This window comes from Podarcis liolepis, assembly GCF_965112155.1.
Source record: "Podarcis liolepis genome assembly, chromosome: 2".
Taxonomy (NCBI): Eukaryota; Metazoa; Chordata; class Lepidosauria; order Squamata; family Lacertidae; genus Podarcis; species Podarcis liolepis.
The window spans coordinates 73,206,412-73,225,091 of record NC_139555.1 but is presented as its reverse complement, the minus strand read 5'-3'; the positions used below and the strand labels follow the sequence as shown (position 1 = coordinate 73,225,091).

The window sequence follows — 18,680 nt, the reverse complement described above, 5'->3', positions numbered from 1 at the left end:
TTAAATTCTTTCTGAAGTTAAATACATAGAGCAATTAAGAACTCTCTACTGCTACTCACTTACCATTCCAAGGCAGTACACAACTTATTCTGACAGCATCTCTAATAAGATATTTGGACTCCTCCTTTTCTTTTGTTTCTTACATTTTTAGAGAACCAACTAAAACTCTTGGGTTTAAATTGACCCAACCTATTGGTTTTAGCTTACAGAGCTTGGCTCCTTGGAATAGGAGGATCCGGGCATCAGACTACTGTTTGATGATACCATCCAGACTGTATGTTGGAAAATATTGGTGGGAGGATGGTAAGGTCTACCACTACATCATCATTATCATCAATTATTTTTACTCCACCTTTTCCTCCGATGGGACTAGATGGACAGATACCATAGGAAACCCTCATAAATTTGGGTGTACCAGGGGCATGTCAGCCCCCTAAATCGACAGAACCCAAGAAACACAGGAAACTCCCATATATTGAGTCAGACAATTGGTTCATCTAGCTCAACGTCTTCTGCTGATTGACAGCAACTTTCCAGGAATTTCAGTCAGGAATCCCAGTCCAACCTGTAGACATCAGAGCTTTTTGAATGTAAACCACTGAACCATAGACTCTCCTTACAAAGCAACACCCCAAGAGCCCTTAAATGGATCCTCAGTGAATAGCAGAAAGCCTCCCTCACTTTCCCAAACTATGCATCATGCTTGATGTTTCCAGTACCAGCCAGAAAGCCAATATCATAGCAAAATAAAACCAAACACACCACAAAAATATTGTTACGAGGAAGGTAAAACCACCATCGTGTTGAAGGTCAAAACCTCCTCCTCCTACTCACTGTGCACAGCTATGGCTCTCTGGGAAACAGGAAACCAGCAATATATCTCTGCAAAAACTGACCATTAGATCTGCTTGAACATAGGAGAGTTTTAACCTGTCACTTCAAGTAGTAGGTTCAATCCCTTCTCTTCTTCATGAATAAAATTCTTAAAGTCCTACGCCACCTACCCTTTCACATTGTACACAACAGCACTGCTGCCGGGAGAAGTCTGAGTAGTGGGCATTTAGAAGAAGAAGTACTATAATGCACACAAACCATCTCTGGAGAGAGAGGGATACAAAAAAGAGGCTTAAAAGAGGAAGAATTATTTGCAATCTTGGATGGAAAACTTTAATTGGGTAGTCTGGAATATCACTCAGCTTTCTAGAGAAGGATCCGCCTGACAGAAGTCTAAGGTACCTTCAATAGCTAAACCAACCTGCGGGACCAAATGGAAGTGACGTTGCTGATCAGTCACAGAAACGCCCTCCCCCCAAATTCATTTTGCCTTTGCAGACGCCTGACAGCTTACAAACTCTACCACCTGCCCAACTAAAAGAAAGTCATTTTCATTTCTCCTTCTACCTGATACTCTGATTCTCTGCAATCATTCAAAAGGACATCCCATGTTGTATAACAAACAAACAAACAAACTCTCCAAAAAGCCAACTTCCCTCTCATCTCTGAAAGCGTTGGAGTGGAGTTCCCCACTTCACTTCCTCTCTCATGGCAATGAAAACAATGCAGTTTAAATCTCTTCATCCAGATTTTTGCACTGCTATCTTGCCACCACTTCCTCCATAGCCCCTTACAGTTCACACTATCAATTTCTGATATTAAACTGAGCTTCAGAAGGGTGATCATCTTTGCAAAATGGGAGATGACCAGAGTCCTTTGGAAAGTGCACAAGCTCTTCAGAGAATGCCATGTGGTTCAAAAATGCTAAAGTGCTTTTGAGGATGCTCAAGTGCTGTTGAGAGTACCCAGGCGATGTACAGAATGCAGAGCACTTCTGAAAGCAATGCAGAGGGGCAAAGGTGGAGCCGGACTCAGCAGTGAAGCTGCACACAAAAGGCTGTAGGTGTTGAATGCTGCTGGAGTGGGAATGAGGCAGGGCCTCTGAGGAGTTTAAAGGTTTTACAGGCTGGCGCCAGCCTGTAAATAATCAGCTCCCCATCTCTGTTTTAAATAGTCTCAGGGCTTCTTCAGGGTTGCCGACTGAAATCAGAGAAATATTGACAAGAGAAGACTAGATAGATTTTTGGATTGAGAAGCAGATCACTCTTCAGGCAAGACTCAAGAAGCTGACAACCAATCTATTTCTCAAGAGCCAGCAACAGAATCTGGGCAAATAACCAGGAAGGAGAAGGTAACAGGAGCAGGATAGCTCAGGTAGAAGTGTCTCTTTGCCATAAAATAGCAAGCCTGAAAGCTCCTTTACAGCTCCAGGCTGCACACGTTCCAGACCAGCTGACCCATTACTGAGTGGGTAAGTGCACTCAGTGTACCAAGTTGCCAGCTGGTTTGCTGCAGCTATCCACCTGCATGAAAAATAGGAGACTCTAGGACATCAGGGGCTTTGTTCTTTACTATTCAAATGTGGTTCTCTTTTATTTATTTTGTTGAATTAAACATTATTCACTCCTGATATGTGAGTAGCATGGCAAATCACCCAGTCAAAATTGGTTCTTAGGTTTTCTAGATGACAATTACACAAGCAACAAAAATCCTTCATAGTTTATGAACCAGGCCTTTGGTAGTCTAAGGGTTACACGTATATAAAGAAATAAAAATGACTAATTTATACGAATTGATTGTGAAACTCTCTTGACAGTTAATAAGTAATTGAAAACTGGAATTCTGACTAGCTAAAACACAACCCTTTTAACTCAAAACAGAAATTCATGTGGTTTTCTCCATATATTCACAAAAATGCATATTTACCTAAAAAGATAAATGGAAGATTTATCCAAGTATACCTTAAGCTCCTTTTTCTAGGAGTTTAGCAACCAATTTAATAATGCACTAAAAAGAAAACTGTGCAATCCTATCCATGTTTACTCTCAGGGGATTGATTCAAAGCCGAATAAGTGCACATAGGATGTGCACTGCCATCTTAAGTTGTTTTGAAAAGTTCACCATTTAAGATACTAAAAGCTTGCAATGTTTGCCACAAAATATACTAAAAGCTCAATATATAGGGCAAGGAGGGGAAAATATAGACATGTTTTGCTTATTGCAAACATCATGTGTTATTAGACTTTTGTCAATAGCATATGGAAAGTTGTTACTGGAAGCAATAGCAGTATGGACATATCTAACATAATTCACTAACCAATTTAGATATGTTTCTGAAGTCAGTTTGATCAAGGTTCTTGCTAGACACTGTTACCACAAGATAATGAGGCCAGGGTTCAAATATTTGTAGACAGATGGTTAATAAACATGGTGACCCCCTTTCTGACTGGATTACAACCAATAATGCTCCAGCCATTATACTAGAAAGTGGGTCAGAGTAGGTTTTAGTAAGCATTTGAATAATCATGGTTCCCAAATGAGTCATTGAAATATAGGTTCTCAAACTGTGGGGTTCATCCTTCTCTGTCTGTCTGTCTGTCTGTCTGTCTGTCTGTTTCTCTCTCTCTCTCTCTCTCTCTCTCTCTCTCTGTGTGTGTGTGTGTGTGTGTCAGTCTGTCTGCAAATCTCCAACAGGACACAAAAGAGTTGGATTTTCCCTACCTGTTGCAAAACAAGGAGCTACAGAAGCTGGAGTTTGCTTTATTCTGTATAATCAGCAGATTAGGTGCTCAGGAGGATGCAAAGGAACACAGCAAAAGGCAAAACAGATTCTCCTATATCTGAATGTGCAATACAAATGAAGCACCCACCTCTCTGGTTGAACTACTAGCCAAAAAGCAGAAACACTGCAACACTACTTCATGCATTGCCCCTTTCTTATCTTGCCTTTTTTCTTCTCCATTTGGCTGCATGGAGGAGGGGAACAGCTGAATGAAAGAGAGAAGGGCTTCGCTGCAGTGCAGCTTACAGCTTTCTCCATTCAGTCAAGTAGAATAGATTCAGCAAGAGAGAAGACGTATTATACACTAGGGGTTGTACAAAGGGGGTCTCTTCAGAGAAAGGAAAGGCTCTAAAGATGTTGGAGGATAATGTGGCACAGAAACATGTGGCATTAGATTCATCACATCAGTATAACCATTTGAATGCAATAGCTGTGGCAGGAAACTCTCATATAAAGTAGAAATAAGCTAAATTGTGGCTGCTGCAGCAGCAGCCATAGCTCTCCATTTTCCCTTGCCCCCAGAAAGTGGATCAAGCAAATACATGTGGGAGGAGTGCTGCTGCTATTTATTTATTTTTTCCAGTCTTATATTATGTAAGCATGCCTAATAGATGGGCATACAATTCCAAATGTTATATTTCACTACACAGATGTTTGCTGTATGCATGTCCTTATACACAAGATCAAGGCATGCTCACAGGTACCTCTAGGTTGGGAGTTTAAGAAAGGTGAAGTAAGTTCATATGGGAGTGAATTCAAAGAGTTTGATAGGTACTACATTATAACCAAATGACTTTTAGTACGTCTTACTCACCTTCACATTTTTCCAGGATCTGGACAGTTTCTCCCAGTTCCAGAACCAAGCCTTGTGGGACAGGCCCTCGGAAGCTGCATATAACTGGGGGGGGGGGGGGATAGAAAAAGGTGAGAGGCTGAGTAGCATTATACAGTGCTGCATAAAAATAGCAACTACATTCCTGTTTAAATTCCATTTATCTGAAGATTAGCAATGCCTTTGTGTCAAGATATTAGTTATGAATAATATCCCACCTTCATTACAATCACATGCATTTTTTTTAGTGAACACAACTAATTTTAAGACTCACAAAATAATAATTAATCTAATTCAACAATATAGGCATATAAATTATTGCTAAAATTCAAATTTGGTGTATACTGTATTCTTTATCAAAATCAAGCATTTAAAAAGGAACAATGTGTTATTGTATATGCAAAATCCAACAATTGTCTCTTGGTTTGCATTACTAAACTAAATACTTTTAAACCCTGATTCATGGGCTTAGTGGTGGTGCGAATGAGCCACAGATATGAACTCCGTTCAGTTTTACTTTTGGTTTTCCATTTACTTCTAACCATAGTTTGCTACAATGTCGAAACCAGCAAACTATGGTTTGCATAAAGCTGAATTGTAAACCAGTACTTTGGAGGATCATCTAAATCAGACCTTACTAAGAACTTAAAAAAAGCCATGCTAAATCAGACCAAATGCTCATCCGGCCACAATATTGTTATCAGTGCAGTCAACTAGATGCTAATGTCAATCCCACAAGAATGACATGAATTGAACAGCACTCTCATAATCTCCAGCAACTAGTATTCAGAAGCATACTTCCTCCGATCCTGGAGGTAATATATACTCCATGACTAGTAGCCATTGACAGCATTATCCTCTATGAATTTGTCTAATCTTTTTTCAAAACTACCCACATTGGTGGCTATTACTATATTTTATGGTTGCAAAATTCAGTATGCACTATGTGAATAAATACTTCATTTTGCTTGTTCTGGGGCTTCCAACATTTAGCTTCATTAGGTGTCCATGGATTCTAGTATTATAAAAAAAGGGAGGGGAACCACCCTATCTGCTTTCTTCGCACCGTGCCTAAATTCATACACCTCTACCATGTCCCTATACTCAACCTTTTTCTAACATTCCCCTTTCACTATTTTTCTGAACTAAAAAGCCTCAAATACTGTAACTTTTCCATACAGAAGAATTGTTCTGCACACTTGATTGTTATTATTGTCCTTTTCTGAAGCTTTTCCAGCTCTGCAATATCTTTTTTGAGGTGCAGAGTCCAGAACATGATTCAAAGTGTGCTGACACCACAGATCAGAAAGCAATTATGATATTGGCAGTTTTACATTTAATCCTTTTCCGAATGATCTCCAACATGGAATATACTTTTTTTCCACAGCTGCTGCATTATAGGTCAGCATTTTCATTGTTATTCACCATGACCCTGAGATCTCTTTCCTGGTTAGTCACTGACAGTTCAGACCCTATTCATGTACAGTGGTACCCCGCAAGACGAACGCCTCGCAAGACGGAAAACCCGCTAGACGAAAGGGTTTTCCGTTTTGGAGGCGCTTCGCAAAACGAATTTCCCTATGGGCTTGCTTCGCAAGACGACAGCCCATAGGGAAATCTCCTCCCGCCGCCGGCTTCGGAACGAAGCTCCGATGCCGGGCGGCGGAGGGGGAAAGCCTCCCGCCGCCGCGCGGCATCGGGACGAAGCCCCGATGCCGGGCGGCGGAGGGGGAACGTCTCCCCCCGCCGCGCGGCATCGGGAGGAAGCCCCGATGCCGGGCGGCGGAGGGGGAACTTCTCCTCCCGCCGCGCGGCATCGGGACGAAGCCCCGATGCCGGGCGGCGGAGGGGGAACGCCTCCCGCCGCCGCGCGGCATCGGGACGAAGCCCCGATGCCGGGCGGCGGAGGGGGAACGCCTCCCGCCGCCGCGCGGCATCGGGACGAAGCCCCGGTGCCGGGCGGCGGAGGGGGAAAGCCTCCCGCCGCCGCGCGGCATCGGGACGAAGCCCCGGTGCCGGGCGGCGGAGGGGGAACGTCTCCCCCCGCCGCGCGGCATCGGGAGGAAGCCCCGATGCCGGGCGGCGGAGGGGGAACTTCTCCTCCCGCCGCGCGGCATCGGGAGGAAGCCCCGATGCCGGGCGGCGGAGGGGGAACGTCTCCCCCCACCGCGCGGCATCGGGACGAAGCTCCGATGCCGGGAGGGGGAGGGGGAAAGCCTTCTCCCGCCGCCCGGCATTGGATGGCTTTCCTGAAGACTTGGGGTGGGAGGAGGGTTTTCCTTCCCACCGCCAACATTCAGAATGCTGTTCTGAATGTTGGCGGTGGGGAGGAAAAACCCTCCTCCCACGCAAGCCCCGGGAACAGAGGGAAAGCGCTGCGCCCCTTCCCCTCTGTTCCCGTACCTGTCCTGAAGGCTTGCGGTGCGGAGAAAAGCCCTTCTCCGCACCGCCAGCCTGGCAAGCGGTTTCCCTAGGAACGCATTAATTGATTTTCAATGCATTCCTATGGGAAACCGTGCTTCGCAAGACGAAAAACCCGCAAGAAGAAAAAACTTGCGGAACGAATTAATTTCGTCTTGCGAGGCACCACTGTATATGAAGTTAGGGTTTTTTCTGCCTCAATGTGTGTTAAATTTACACCTGCTTACGTTGGACTTCATTTGCCATTTTAATTCCTATTCACCCAATCCCCTTTTTATTTTAACCACTCTAAACAATTTGGTATCATCAGCAAACATGACTAATTCACTGTGGCTCATCTCTAGCTGCAGAGCAAGATATAAGAAAGATAAAAAGCACTAGACCCACTAGAAATCATTGGAAGGCCTCCAGGTATGTGCATTTGTGTGTCTGTACAACCAGTCCACTAAACACAGCAGTGGACTTCCGACTTCTAAATTCAAAAGTCAGCTCTGCCATGTCTCCATTCATAAGATTACTGTGAAGTTAAGAAGATAACGACTGCATTCAAACATAACACTAAACTATAGCTTGGCGCTACATGAATGAAAAACAGGCTCATGGGCTTTCCCCTCCAACTCTGCTGTGGCTGCAAAAGAGTAGTTCTGAAGCATCTGCTTTCATTTTCAACTAACCACAGCTTGTTTTATCAAAGCAGCACAAACTGTGGTTGCTGTTAATTACCGTTCAGGTTTATTAAAATTTGTACATCACGTGCCACTAAGAAGTCCCAAAGTGATTTAGAAATAAAGTAAAATATATATAATAAAACCACATAAGCATGATTAAAAACATGTTTATGTTTGTCCAAAGAAGTCAGAATAAAACCACATTTTGTCCTGATTTGAGACAAAAGGACTAACTGTGATTAGTTGAAAACAGAATAATGTTTCAGATCTTCTTCCTACAACCATGCTGTAGGAAAAGGAGGGGAAGAGAAAGCCCAAGGTTCATGCACGTAGCACTACTCAATGGTTTAAGTGTTACATTCAAATGCAGCCCATGACTACAGTCCACAACTATTTAAGAGTAACCTTGTAAACCAAACCAAAATTCAAGGTATGAATGTCCCCTGCTCCATAAACTCAAGGCCTTGTTCCAGCTTCTTAACCTCAGCCATCCTGCTCCGGTTGCCTTCAACCAACCCTTGCCATTCTCCCAACTTCCAAAATACCAGAAAACAGGAAGGGAACCAGAATGGAAAGCTGGCATCATAAACTGTTTTGCACTATGATTTCATAGAATTGTGATAATAGTGACTGTTCTCTGTCTTCCTTCCAGACTTATAGGAAACAACAGAAGCTATTTATAGGATACAACTCAAGTTATTTTGGTACACAGGACTTCAGCCTAGTCTTCAAGATTGCTCCTTTGGTGAAATCTCAATTAAGCATTTGGGGGGGGGGGGGGGGAGGTGGAATCATACCATGTTAACCTTTTATCATTTACTATAAAATTGACATTCATTTTATACACGTTTAAGTTTGTAGCACTTCAATCCGAATAATTTAAAGCAGTTACATCTGTGTTCTAATAGTTTTTTTATAATCACATAGTATCTTTCTGGTATAAAATACCTAGAGCCCACAGAAAGTGAAATAATGATGGGTTTATTCAGCCATAAAAAACAGACCTATGCTCCAAGGCAAAGGCTCCCATCAGCTGCATTAGAATCTCTTAACAGATGCAACCATCCAAAAGATCAAATCATACACGACTGCATGTGCTCCAATACAATCATACCCATCAATATTAACATCAGGATTTTATTTTATTACGTTATTGACAGAATCCTGCTTATTTTAGAAAAAAAGGACTATAAATGTTGTGTCTCCACTGAAATTCAAAGCAACACACTAAAACTGAGATTACAGATCAAATATTCCTTGATCTCCATCCTCCGAAAATGAACCTGAATTTGGAGCCCTGGCACCACATTTCTAAGTAATCCATTAGCCTGTTGTGTTCAAGTTCAACAAGCCTACATCCCTTTCCTTGGGGGCCCTCTTCTACACACAAATTAAGAGAACAGTTTACAACTGCATACAAAAATAGCACATGGTAGGAAAAGGCCAGCATATTCCTTGTAAGTATACATGGTGCAGATTAAGAAATTGTTGCATACCACAGCCATAATTTTTAAACATGTTTCAACCTGCAACAGCAATGTTTAAGGTTGGGAAAGTGAAAGTGACCTGTTTCCTAGGGCCAAAATACTTTGAGCTACTTGGCCCTGGTTTCCAGGAAGCAGACTTCCATGAGTTGGCTATTTCCCCCTATAAGGGCTCTGCAATTTCTGTTGGAATGTTCTTGTTCATGGCTCTAGCCAGCTAGATATACTTTCTTCCAGCCATTGTTTAGCACTGCAGAATTTTTGGAAAACAACTCAAGAGACTGACTTGTATTCAGTGTGAGTTACACTGAAGTGCTATACAGTGGTACCTCGGGTTACATACGCTTCAGGTTACAGACTCCGCTAACCCAGAGATAGTACCTTGGGTTAAGAACCTTGCTTCAGGATGAGAACAGAAATTGTGCTCCGGCAGTGCGGCGGCAGCGGGAGGCCCCATTAGCTAAAGTGGTGCTTCAGGTTAAGAACAGTTTCAGGTTAAGAACGGACCTCCGGAACGAATTAAGTACTTAACCCGAGGTACCACTGTAATATGCCATTTTCTCCCAGTCACAACCCCTTCTAACCTGCAGTATGGTCAATGAATTGCATTTGCTTTGGAATGAGCAATAGCAAGGTAATTTAAGTTTCACACTAAATAAGAACAGAGCAAGAAAAAGAGTGAGAAGCCTTCTCTTTGGGGATTTGTTGAGTGGCTGGGGAAACCCAGCCAGTTGGGTGGGGTATAAATAATAAAATTATCATGATTGTTGTTGTAAACAAAAGCCTACAGTTACAATTACTTAAAACAGAACCCATGAACCTTTATCAAACATATGAGCCAAAACAAACAAAAGAATGGTGGCATCTTAACAAACCTAACAACACTTAGCATTATGCCTACGTGCTTCTTACCAGGCAGCAGTTATGCTACCTCACATCAGATTCCGAGAAAAACACCTTGAATCCAAGCTGCTTCTAACATTTAACTCAAAACTCATTCCCTCTGCTCCATGTCTCTCTTTGTCCTAAACGGCTGTTTCTTCACTGAGGGCTCGTCCACCCAGGCTTTCTAGACACAGGTCATTTGGGTGGAGTGGCGGTTGTGCATGTGTGACATCACACATGCACTACCCCCCCCCAACCTGGACAGACTGCTTTGGCCCGCCATCCCCCAACCGCTTAAACTTTTTACGCAGCCGAGAGGCTGAGGCCACCTCCTCCACCTCTGTGAGGCTTGCCAAGGTGCTTTGGCACTTTCCTCTGAGATCAACAGGACACCTTCCCAGAATGCACTCTGGAGGTCCACAAAAGGACATACCTTGAGGGCCGTGTGTTGGACTACCATGATTTATTAAGTATGTTAGCCACATCTAAATTTAGTAGAATTAATGCTACTGAGATGAAGACTGCTTTTCTATGTAAAGAAGGAAACAATGAACACTATCTGCCTTGAGATGCAGCATTATAGAGAAGTATAGCCCTGATATGGGGCTTGATACGGGGATCAGAGAGTGATGAATTATCACAGACATTGGTATCCATATTTAACCAGGAAAATCCACAGATCTTAATACCCCTACAGTGGTATCTTGTGTTACGTATCGTCCCCCTTACGAATGCTGCAGGTTATACATTCCGCTAACCTGGAAGTAGATGCCACTTCTTGCAACTTTTGCCCTGGGATGTGAACGGAAGTTGCGCTCCAGTGGTGCGCGGCAGCGGGAGGCGCCATTAGAGAAAGTGTGCCTCGTGTTAAGAGCAGTTTCCTGTTACGAACAGACCTCCGGAATGGATTAAGTCCGTAACACGAGGTACCACTGTATTTCATATTACTTAACAACTTTAGATGAGCCATAGACCAGATTCTTGGCAATGCTGTGTTGCACCTTCACTCCATGCACATATTTAGTACAACTCCTCTGTAGTTCAAAACCCTGTTTTTCATTGCAACATGAATCTTGTCTTGTCCTTGATATCGTCTCACTGTATCTGCATCTAAGTCTCTCTAGACTCTACACCATCTGGACAAACCCCTTTTAACATGTGCATAGGCCAAATGGCCTTTCAGTTTTGGCCATGCTAAAAATAAACACCTTTGACTTGTTTCACTTGCTAAGCCCAGCTTCAGATATTGAGAACAAAATGTCAATGCCACCAAAATGTCACTGCTAGCATGCCAGGGTCTCACTGGTTACAGGTGTATTGTTTGGAAGCAGCCACCATGTGACTTCCACATTTAAAAAACTCTTTGGTGGTTCCATCATTCTTTAGGCACTACAGAGAGGGTGCCTACAAAAGACCGCACAAGGCCCTTTTAAAATAGGTTTTGTAACTGTCACATGTTTGGTTTTACCGACTACCATTTAGACTCTGTTTACTGTACCTTTTGGAAGTTTGGTGGTTTATATTCAACTGTATTATTTTTGTTCTCTGCCTTGAGGATTTTGAATTTAAAACTCTGAATCCCGGACAGATAGGTGGAAGATGAGGCTATCAATAGCTACTAGTCACAATGCCTATGTTACCTCCAGTATCAGAGTCAGTACACCACTAAACTGATGAGAAGCACAAGTTGGGAGTGTGCTTTTGTGCTCATGTCTGCCTTGCTGTCCTCTCAAAGGCATATGTTTGGCCACTCTAGGAAACAATGCACAGGGATAGAACTATAGGAAGCTGCCTTATACCGAAACAAATCATTAGTCCATCTACAGTCTACAATGACTGGCTGCAGGTCTCCAGGGTTTCAGACAGGAGTCTCTCTCAGAGAACTACCTTAAGATGGCAGGATTGGACTTGTTGCCTTCTTCATGCAAAGCAGATGCTCTATGACTGAGTTTACGCCCCTCTGGTCTGAGCTAAACAGGCCTCTGGTCTGATCAGATCCTGCTTATGTGCTTCCCTTGGGCATCTGGTTGGCCACTGTGAGAACAGGATGCTATATTACAGGCTTCCTCAACATCGGCCCTCCAAATGTTTTGAGACTACAATTCCCATCATCCCTGACCACTGGTCCTGCTAGCTAGGGTTCATGGGAGTTGTAGGCCAAAAGCATCTGGAGGGCCAAGGTTGAGGAAGCCTGCTGTATTAGATAGGTCATAGGTCTGATACAGCAGCCTCTTCTTACCTTCTTGTATAGAGGTGCTGAATGTGGGTTTCCTACATCCACATGGCTGTTTAAACCATTTTAGCTACATATTATGCTTGTAATAGGTAGGGCCAGCCTCAGGTCTGAATTTGGCACAGCATCTAGTCTGCCAAGCTAAAACTGGTCTTAGTTTGGTCTGAGCTTGAAAGTGAACACAGTAATGAGGAAAGAGATTCTGAGGCTCATGTTCACCCTACGCTTCAATGTGTGCTTTATATTGCAAGCTGAATGCAGCAATCCTATACCCACTTACCTGGGAGCCAACACTTATGAAAATCAATGGGATGTTCCGAGTAGACAGATATAGGATTGCACTGTTAGCTGCTCTCAGTTATGATCTACATATGTAATTGGCACTTCAGAATTTGGTATGGAACTATCAGCGAATATAGGATCTTCATGCTACTTTTTCAAATCTCTATAAAGCCAAATGTTTGGATAATCTATAGTAAAAACCCAAACTATACTCCAAAGTACGGATAATCTATAGCAAATTTTAATGCGGAATTCTCATAACCTATCCTATTCAAAGCACAGTGACTCCCACGGCAATAAACTTTTCTCTATTTTGTTAATAGTTCACATGATATATTACATATTTTGAATAGGTTCATACCACTAAGATAATTACATGTTCTTCGTAAATAGGAACAACACTACTACTTACTCAAGCATTCTTGTAAAGATTATGTTTAAGGAAAAGACTGATGTGCAAGTCAGGTATTGCAGACAGAACACAAAATTGAAATGAACTAATATTTTCAAGTTGTTCAAAAAGTGTGGGCTATTTGAACAACCACTGGAGAACCCAAATATTATTCCACAAATATTTGATGAACTGAAATGCCGCAGGGTTGTCTATAACAAAATTTAATTCAAAGTAGACCATTTAAATTAATGGACTTGTTAGTTTTCTCCATTTATTTCAAAAGGTCTATTCTGAGTATGAATAACACTGGATAAAACCCAGAGAGTAGAAATACAGCCACCAGCTGAAGCTACTCTGCAACTGTGTTTGCTCTTTGGTGCTAACACCTGCCAACAACACCCATTTTACTGACCATCACTGACCATCAAAGGCAACATAACAATGTCTACAACAAAACTCAAATTGTAGAAAGGCAATCATATAATCTCACTGCATTGCAGGAGAGTCCCAGACCAGCACACTATTAGAGAAAACACACTCCTGACGTACTTCCTCCAAATAACCTCTGTCCTCTGCCCCACTTCCACGCTAAGGAATTCAGACACAGAACATCACAAGTGGTTTATTCAAGAAAATGTTGCACTGTAGAATGCTCCAGTTCAGGATTCCAGCCGGTCATTTCCTCTTGCAGGGTGCTCAATTACATCCCCTGGGTTTTCTATGCCCCCCCCATCCAGCTAGGATTCCACAACTACCAAGCAAGCTTCTCATTGGGCCATTTTGGGTTCCACCCCCATCTTTTAAAAAGTGCACTTCTGCAAATCTTCAGTTTTCTTCAAATCTGCTGATACTTTCCTCTTGTGCATGGATAAGAGAGCAAGTATCACAATGGCCTTATATAAATCTCTGGCACAGATGTATTTAGAATATTGTGTGATTTGTTTGTTTGTTTGTTTATTTATTTAAATTGAATTATACTGTATTTACTGTTTTGGTGCATGCCACCCTGAACAACTTTGGGAGGAATGGTAGAATAACTATCTAATAACAAATAATAATGCACAAGCATTTACTATCCGAACTGTCTTCCAAAGCTACTCACATCAAGAGAAAGAGAGGGAGAGGCTTACAAAAAAAGAAAAAAGAAAAAAAAGACAAGACACACAAAGAAAGGGGAGTGGAAGAAAAAGCTAGATGAGAAAAATCAGTTATTAAATCAGTTATTCATGGCCAGAACAGAGTGATGAGATGCAAGTAGACATTTTTACCAAGCTGAACAAGCACAACACACACACACACACACTCACTATATATTATATATATAACTCGTATGCAGCTAATTGCAAAATGTAAGCTAATTGTTAACTGCACTGAATTATGTAATGTAATGATCCATTAACTCTCTTAAAAATAGCAAGATTATATTTAAGCTACTAAATAAAATTTATATTAAAAAGAATTAAAGAGTATATTCATAGCAATTTGTATAAGGGTTGCAATGGGACCAGTGAGAGGTTCCTCCCTGCCCAGAAAAAACAACCCCTTGGGTCATCAAATACTTACCAGGAGGCTGAGAAAATGCAAGGAGACCAGTCCTGCCGCTACCAACAGAAATATGCTTAAATTGAGGGCAGGTATGAAGAGCCTACAATTACTAGTAGAGTAGCTACTCAGGTTTGGCACTCTGCTAACCTTTGCTTAAATCTTCTGTAGCCAACCGGTAGTATAAAAGCAATTATAACTTTCCCATTACATTTCTATCCCACCTTTTCTCCAAGCAGCTTAAGGCAGTATATATGGTACTTTCCCCATTTATCGTCATAATAACTCTATGAAGTAGATTTAACTAAAAGAAAGTGAAGGGCCCAAGGTCACGCAGGGAGCTTCAAGGCTGAGAGAGGATTTAACAGTGGGTTTCCAGGAATCCTTGTCCAATACAAGTCCAGCCACTACACTACACTACACTACACTACACTACACTACACAGTGTTTTCACACATTCTGAACTTAACTATACCCCCTGGGCTAGGTGCAAAATTAACTATAGAAAACACAACACTATGGGCAGTATCTATCAAAGTGGTTCTATTAGTGCATGACTTCCTTTTGTGCAATGGAACTGCCCTCCATTTTACTCTCCCTGTGCACCTGCCCAGAAATTTCTGCCCCCCGCCCTTGAATCCCCGCCCCCCGGTTCTGCCACTGCCAACTCAGGGGACAGCCAATGACACTCCTGCAGATGATCCCAGAGATCAAGTTGGGATATAAGGGTTTAGGTGGTCCAAAAGATAATCTGCACCTAAACTGTTCAAAACTTCATAAATGGATACAACAACCTTGAATCTGGTTTGGCGTAGCTGGGCAGCAGTTATGCCACTAGATCTCAACTAGCCTAAATTTACCTGAAGAAAACACTCAAAAGGAGTGTAAGCTTCTTACAATAAATATATGCTTCAAGAGATTGGAGTAGGGTACCCAATTACATTTATTTACATTTATTGAAAGGTTGTAAAACCACCTTTCAAAGTGGCACACAGAATAACTGCATAACACAAAAATATGTTATTACATCCTGTCCCCTACTATGTCCGATTAAAAAGAAACTTTTCAAAATGCAGAAAATATTCCAGTCTCAGACACTTAAAATCCTTATGTAATAAAGGGTTTCTTGTATTTTTCTGTGCTGAATTAACTCTTAAAAGTTCACATTTTCCCTTTCTGATGAGCTATTTTAAGCACACACAAACACACAAAAAGGAGGAGGAAAAAACCAAACACAAGGGGGGGGGACTCTAATACCCTTCCACGTGTTCAAATGGATAAAAGATAAATGCTTATTTTTTTAAAAAAAAAAAGCTTACAGGAATACCTACAATTACAGTTTCTAGAGGAGTAGCCATATTAGTACACTGAACCAAAAACAAGTCATATGTCAACTTAAGGACTTACTAATTTATTATGATGTAAAATTTCATGGACTACAGTTCCTGCATCTGATGATATGGACTATAGTCTACAGAAGCTAGTGCCAGGGGGAGGGGGAAAAAATCCCTAAAGTACCTGTGTTCCCCATCTCCAATTTTAAATGCTTAACATAAATCAAGAATTGCTGAGTACTCTTCCCCAAAACTTGCTTCCCAGCCTGGCAGAGCTCAGCCACAGAACATGCCAATAATAAACTAAAGGTAAAGGTAAAGGTAAAGGTAAAGGGGTCCCTGACCATTAGGTCCAGTCGTGGCCAACTCTGGGGTTGCGGCACTTATCTCGCTTTATTGGCCGAGGGAGCAAGCGTACAGCTTCCGGGTCATGTGGCCAGCATGACTAAGCCGCTTCTGGCAAACCAGAGCAGTGCATGGAAACACGGTTTACCTTCCCGCCGGAGCGGTACCTATTTATCTACCGTATTTTTCGCTCTATAACACGCACCCAACCATAACACGCACGTAGTTTTTAGAGGAGGAAAATCCGTAGGCATGCCACCCGTAGGCATTCCCTCCATAACACACAGAGACATTTCCCCTTACTTTCTAGGAGGAAAAAAGTGAGTGTTATGGTGCAAAAAATACGGTACTTGCACTTTGAGGTGCTTTTGAACTGCTAGGTTGGCAGGAGCAGGGACCGAGCAACGGGAGCTCACCCTGTCGCAGGGATTCGAACCGCCGACCTTCTGATCGGCAAGTCCTAGGCTCTGTGGTTTAACCCACAGCGCCACCCGCGTCCAATAATAAACTAAGGGGTCTCTAAACATAGCCAGCATTTGTTGGGGGGGCAGGCAATATGTTGGGGGGTGGTGGTTAGAACAAAGTTATTTGTGACACAATTGGTCAATTAATGAAGCCTTTTTATTTACTTACTTTATTGGGGGGGGGCAGCTGCCCCCCTGCCCCCCTCTGGCTACGCCCATGTCTCTAAGCATATAAGAATACCAGACTTCAAAAAGTACTGTACACGTAAAAAAAGATCTCCATCACCACACTTGAGTAAGGCTTGTATTCCAATTCTCTCTTCATAATCCCAAGTAGCCTGAGCTAAACATCAATCTCTTCACATTTTAAAACAAGCAACTGTTCACAGCAGAACTCTGCAACTGAAGATGGACATTCTTCATGCATTAACAACTCATTACTAACCTTTGCTAATGACTGAGCCTCAGGGCAAGCAAGAGCCTGACAAGAGATAAGAGCTTGTTCTAATGCTGTTGCAATTAACTGGATTTCAGTTACTCTGGAAAGATGAAGGCATTGTTTACAAAACAAAGCACGAGACTTCTGGCAGGAAGCCTTTCTCCATTTTGGGTGGAAGTATTGCAAGCAATTTACATAACCGTGGAAGTTTATGCCACAGGAGTTTTTTTAAGTCTTTAAGGTGCCACAAGACTCTTTGCTGTTTTTACTGTAAGCTACTGCTCTGAACTGAGGGACGTGGGTGGCGCTGTGGGTAAAAGCCTCAGTGCCTAGGGCTTGCCAATCGAAAGGTCAGCGGTTCGAATCCCCGCGGCGGGGTGCGCTCCCGTTGTTCAGTCCCAGCGCCTGCCAACCTAGGAGTTCGAAAGCACCCCCGGGTGCAAGTAGATAAATAGGGACCGCTTACTAGCGGGAAGGTAAACGGCATTTCCGTGTGCGGCTCTGGCTCGCCAGAGCAGCGATGTCATGCTGGCCACGTGACCCGGAAGTGTCTCCGGACAGCGCTGGCCCCCGGCCTCTTGAGTGAGATGGGCGCACAACCCTGGAGTCTGTCAAGACTGGCCCATACGGGCAGGGGTACCTTTACCTTTTATTCCTCTGGAAATAAGCCACAGATGTAATCTGAAAGCTGATGAAGCCCCACATGCTCCTATTTTTAAGGGGTAGGTTCACATGAGACCATGCTACAAATCGAGGGCTGGAAACGTATCACTTGGGTCATGTAGTACTCCCTTGAACAGATTAATTATCTGGAAATTTGAACCAGATATAAACATTTGAAAATGAACTTATGGTTCCTGAAAAGGCATTTTCTAAAATGTAATTGATAAGGCAGAGGTGGAACAGGCAGAAGTTGTTTTGAGTTTGTAGGTGAATGGGAGAAGCAGGTTCTGGGTTGCTAATGTTGTTTTGTGACTACTTCTACTTACTTGCAGATAAACTAAGCATCAAACACACACCATTAAGTTTCCAGTGCCCTCTCCTTCATAAAGAAACAAACCTCGTAAAATGCTGACCCACAAGTTCTTAGAAAGGGGAAACACAAAATAACATTTAAATATAAATAATATTTACATTTATATATAAGTAATATTTTAATTTTGGGAGGCTTGCTTATTGGTGCATGGTAGCTTGCACGTTATTAAAGGGAGTATGATAAACAGGTCTTCTAGATATGGTATTGTAGAATATGAGTTTGAAGTTGAGCTGGGGTTGCCACTCTATAAGGAAGAGGGGGGACATTTTGAATTTTGAGAGTGCTGGGGGTTCCAGTCACAAAATAGCTAAATTGGGGGCATAGCATAACACTAAATTAGAGGGAACACAATCATGGTGGAACTTTCCCCTTAACTATTTCTATATGAAAAAGGCTTACTTGTTGAGTTTTTGCCTATAAAGTGAGGCAACACGCATTAAAGGGGAGGTGGGAAACAACAGCTCTTTGGGACCCCAGGGATTTCTACTGCCTGGTGTCTAAACAACTCACATCAATATGAAACCATTGGTAGGGTCAGGAGAAGCTGTGCAAGATCTGGATCATTGTCTGGGTAATGTGGTAGACAATGAGGGTGAATGAATTGAACTGGAACTCTGTGAATGTGGAGGCACTATGGGTTGGTGGCTCCCATGTCTGGGAGATTGGCTTGTTCCGGGTGGGATTTCACTCCCAAGTTCAGAGTTT

General features: G+C 42.6%; 1 protein-coding gene across 1 annotated transcript in view; it reads right to left on the bottom strand.

Moving 5' to 3' along the window:
- Positions 1-18,680, bottom strand: part of DOCK3 (dedicator of cytokinesis 3) — a 145,013-nt gene that overhangs the window by 121,741 nt on the left and 4,592 nt on the right. Inside the window, exon 2 of the mRNA XM_083486869.1 lies at positions 4,431-4,514. Within this exon, the coding sequence (XP_083342995.1) occupies positions 4,431-4,514 (84 nt within the window). The remainder of the gene's footprint in view (positions 1-4,430; positions 4,515-18,680) is intronic.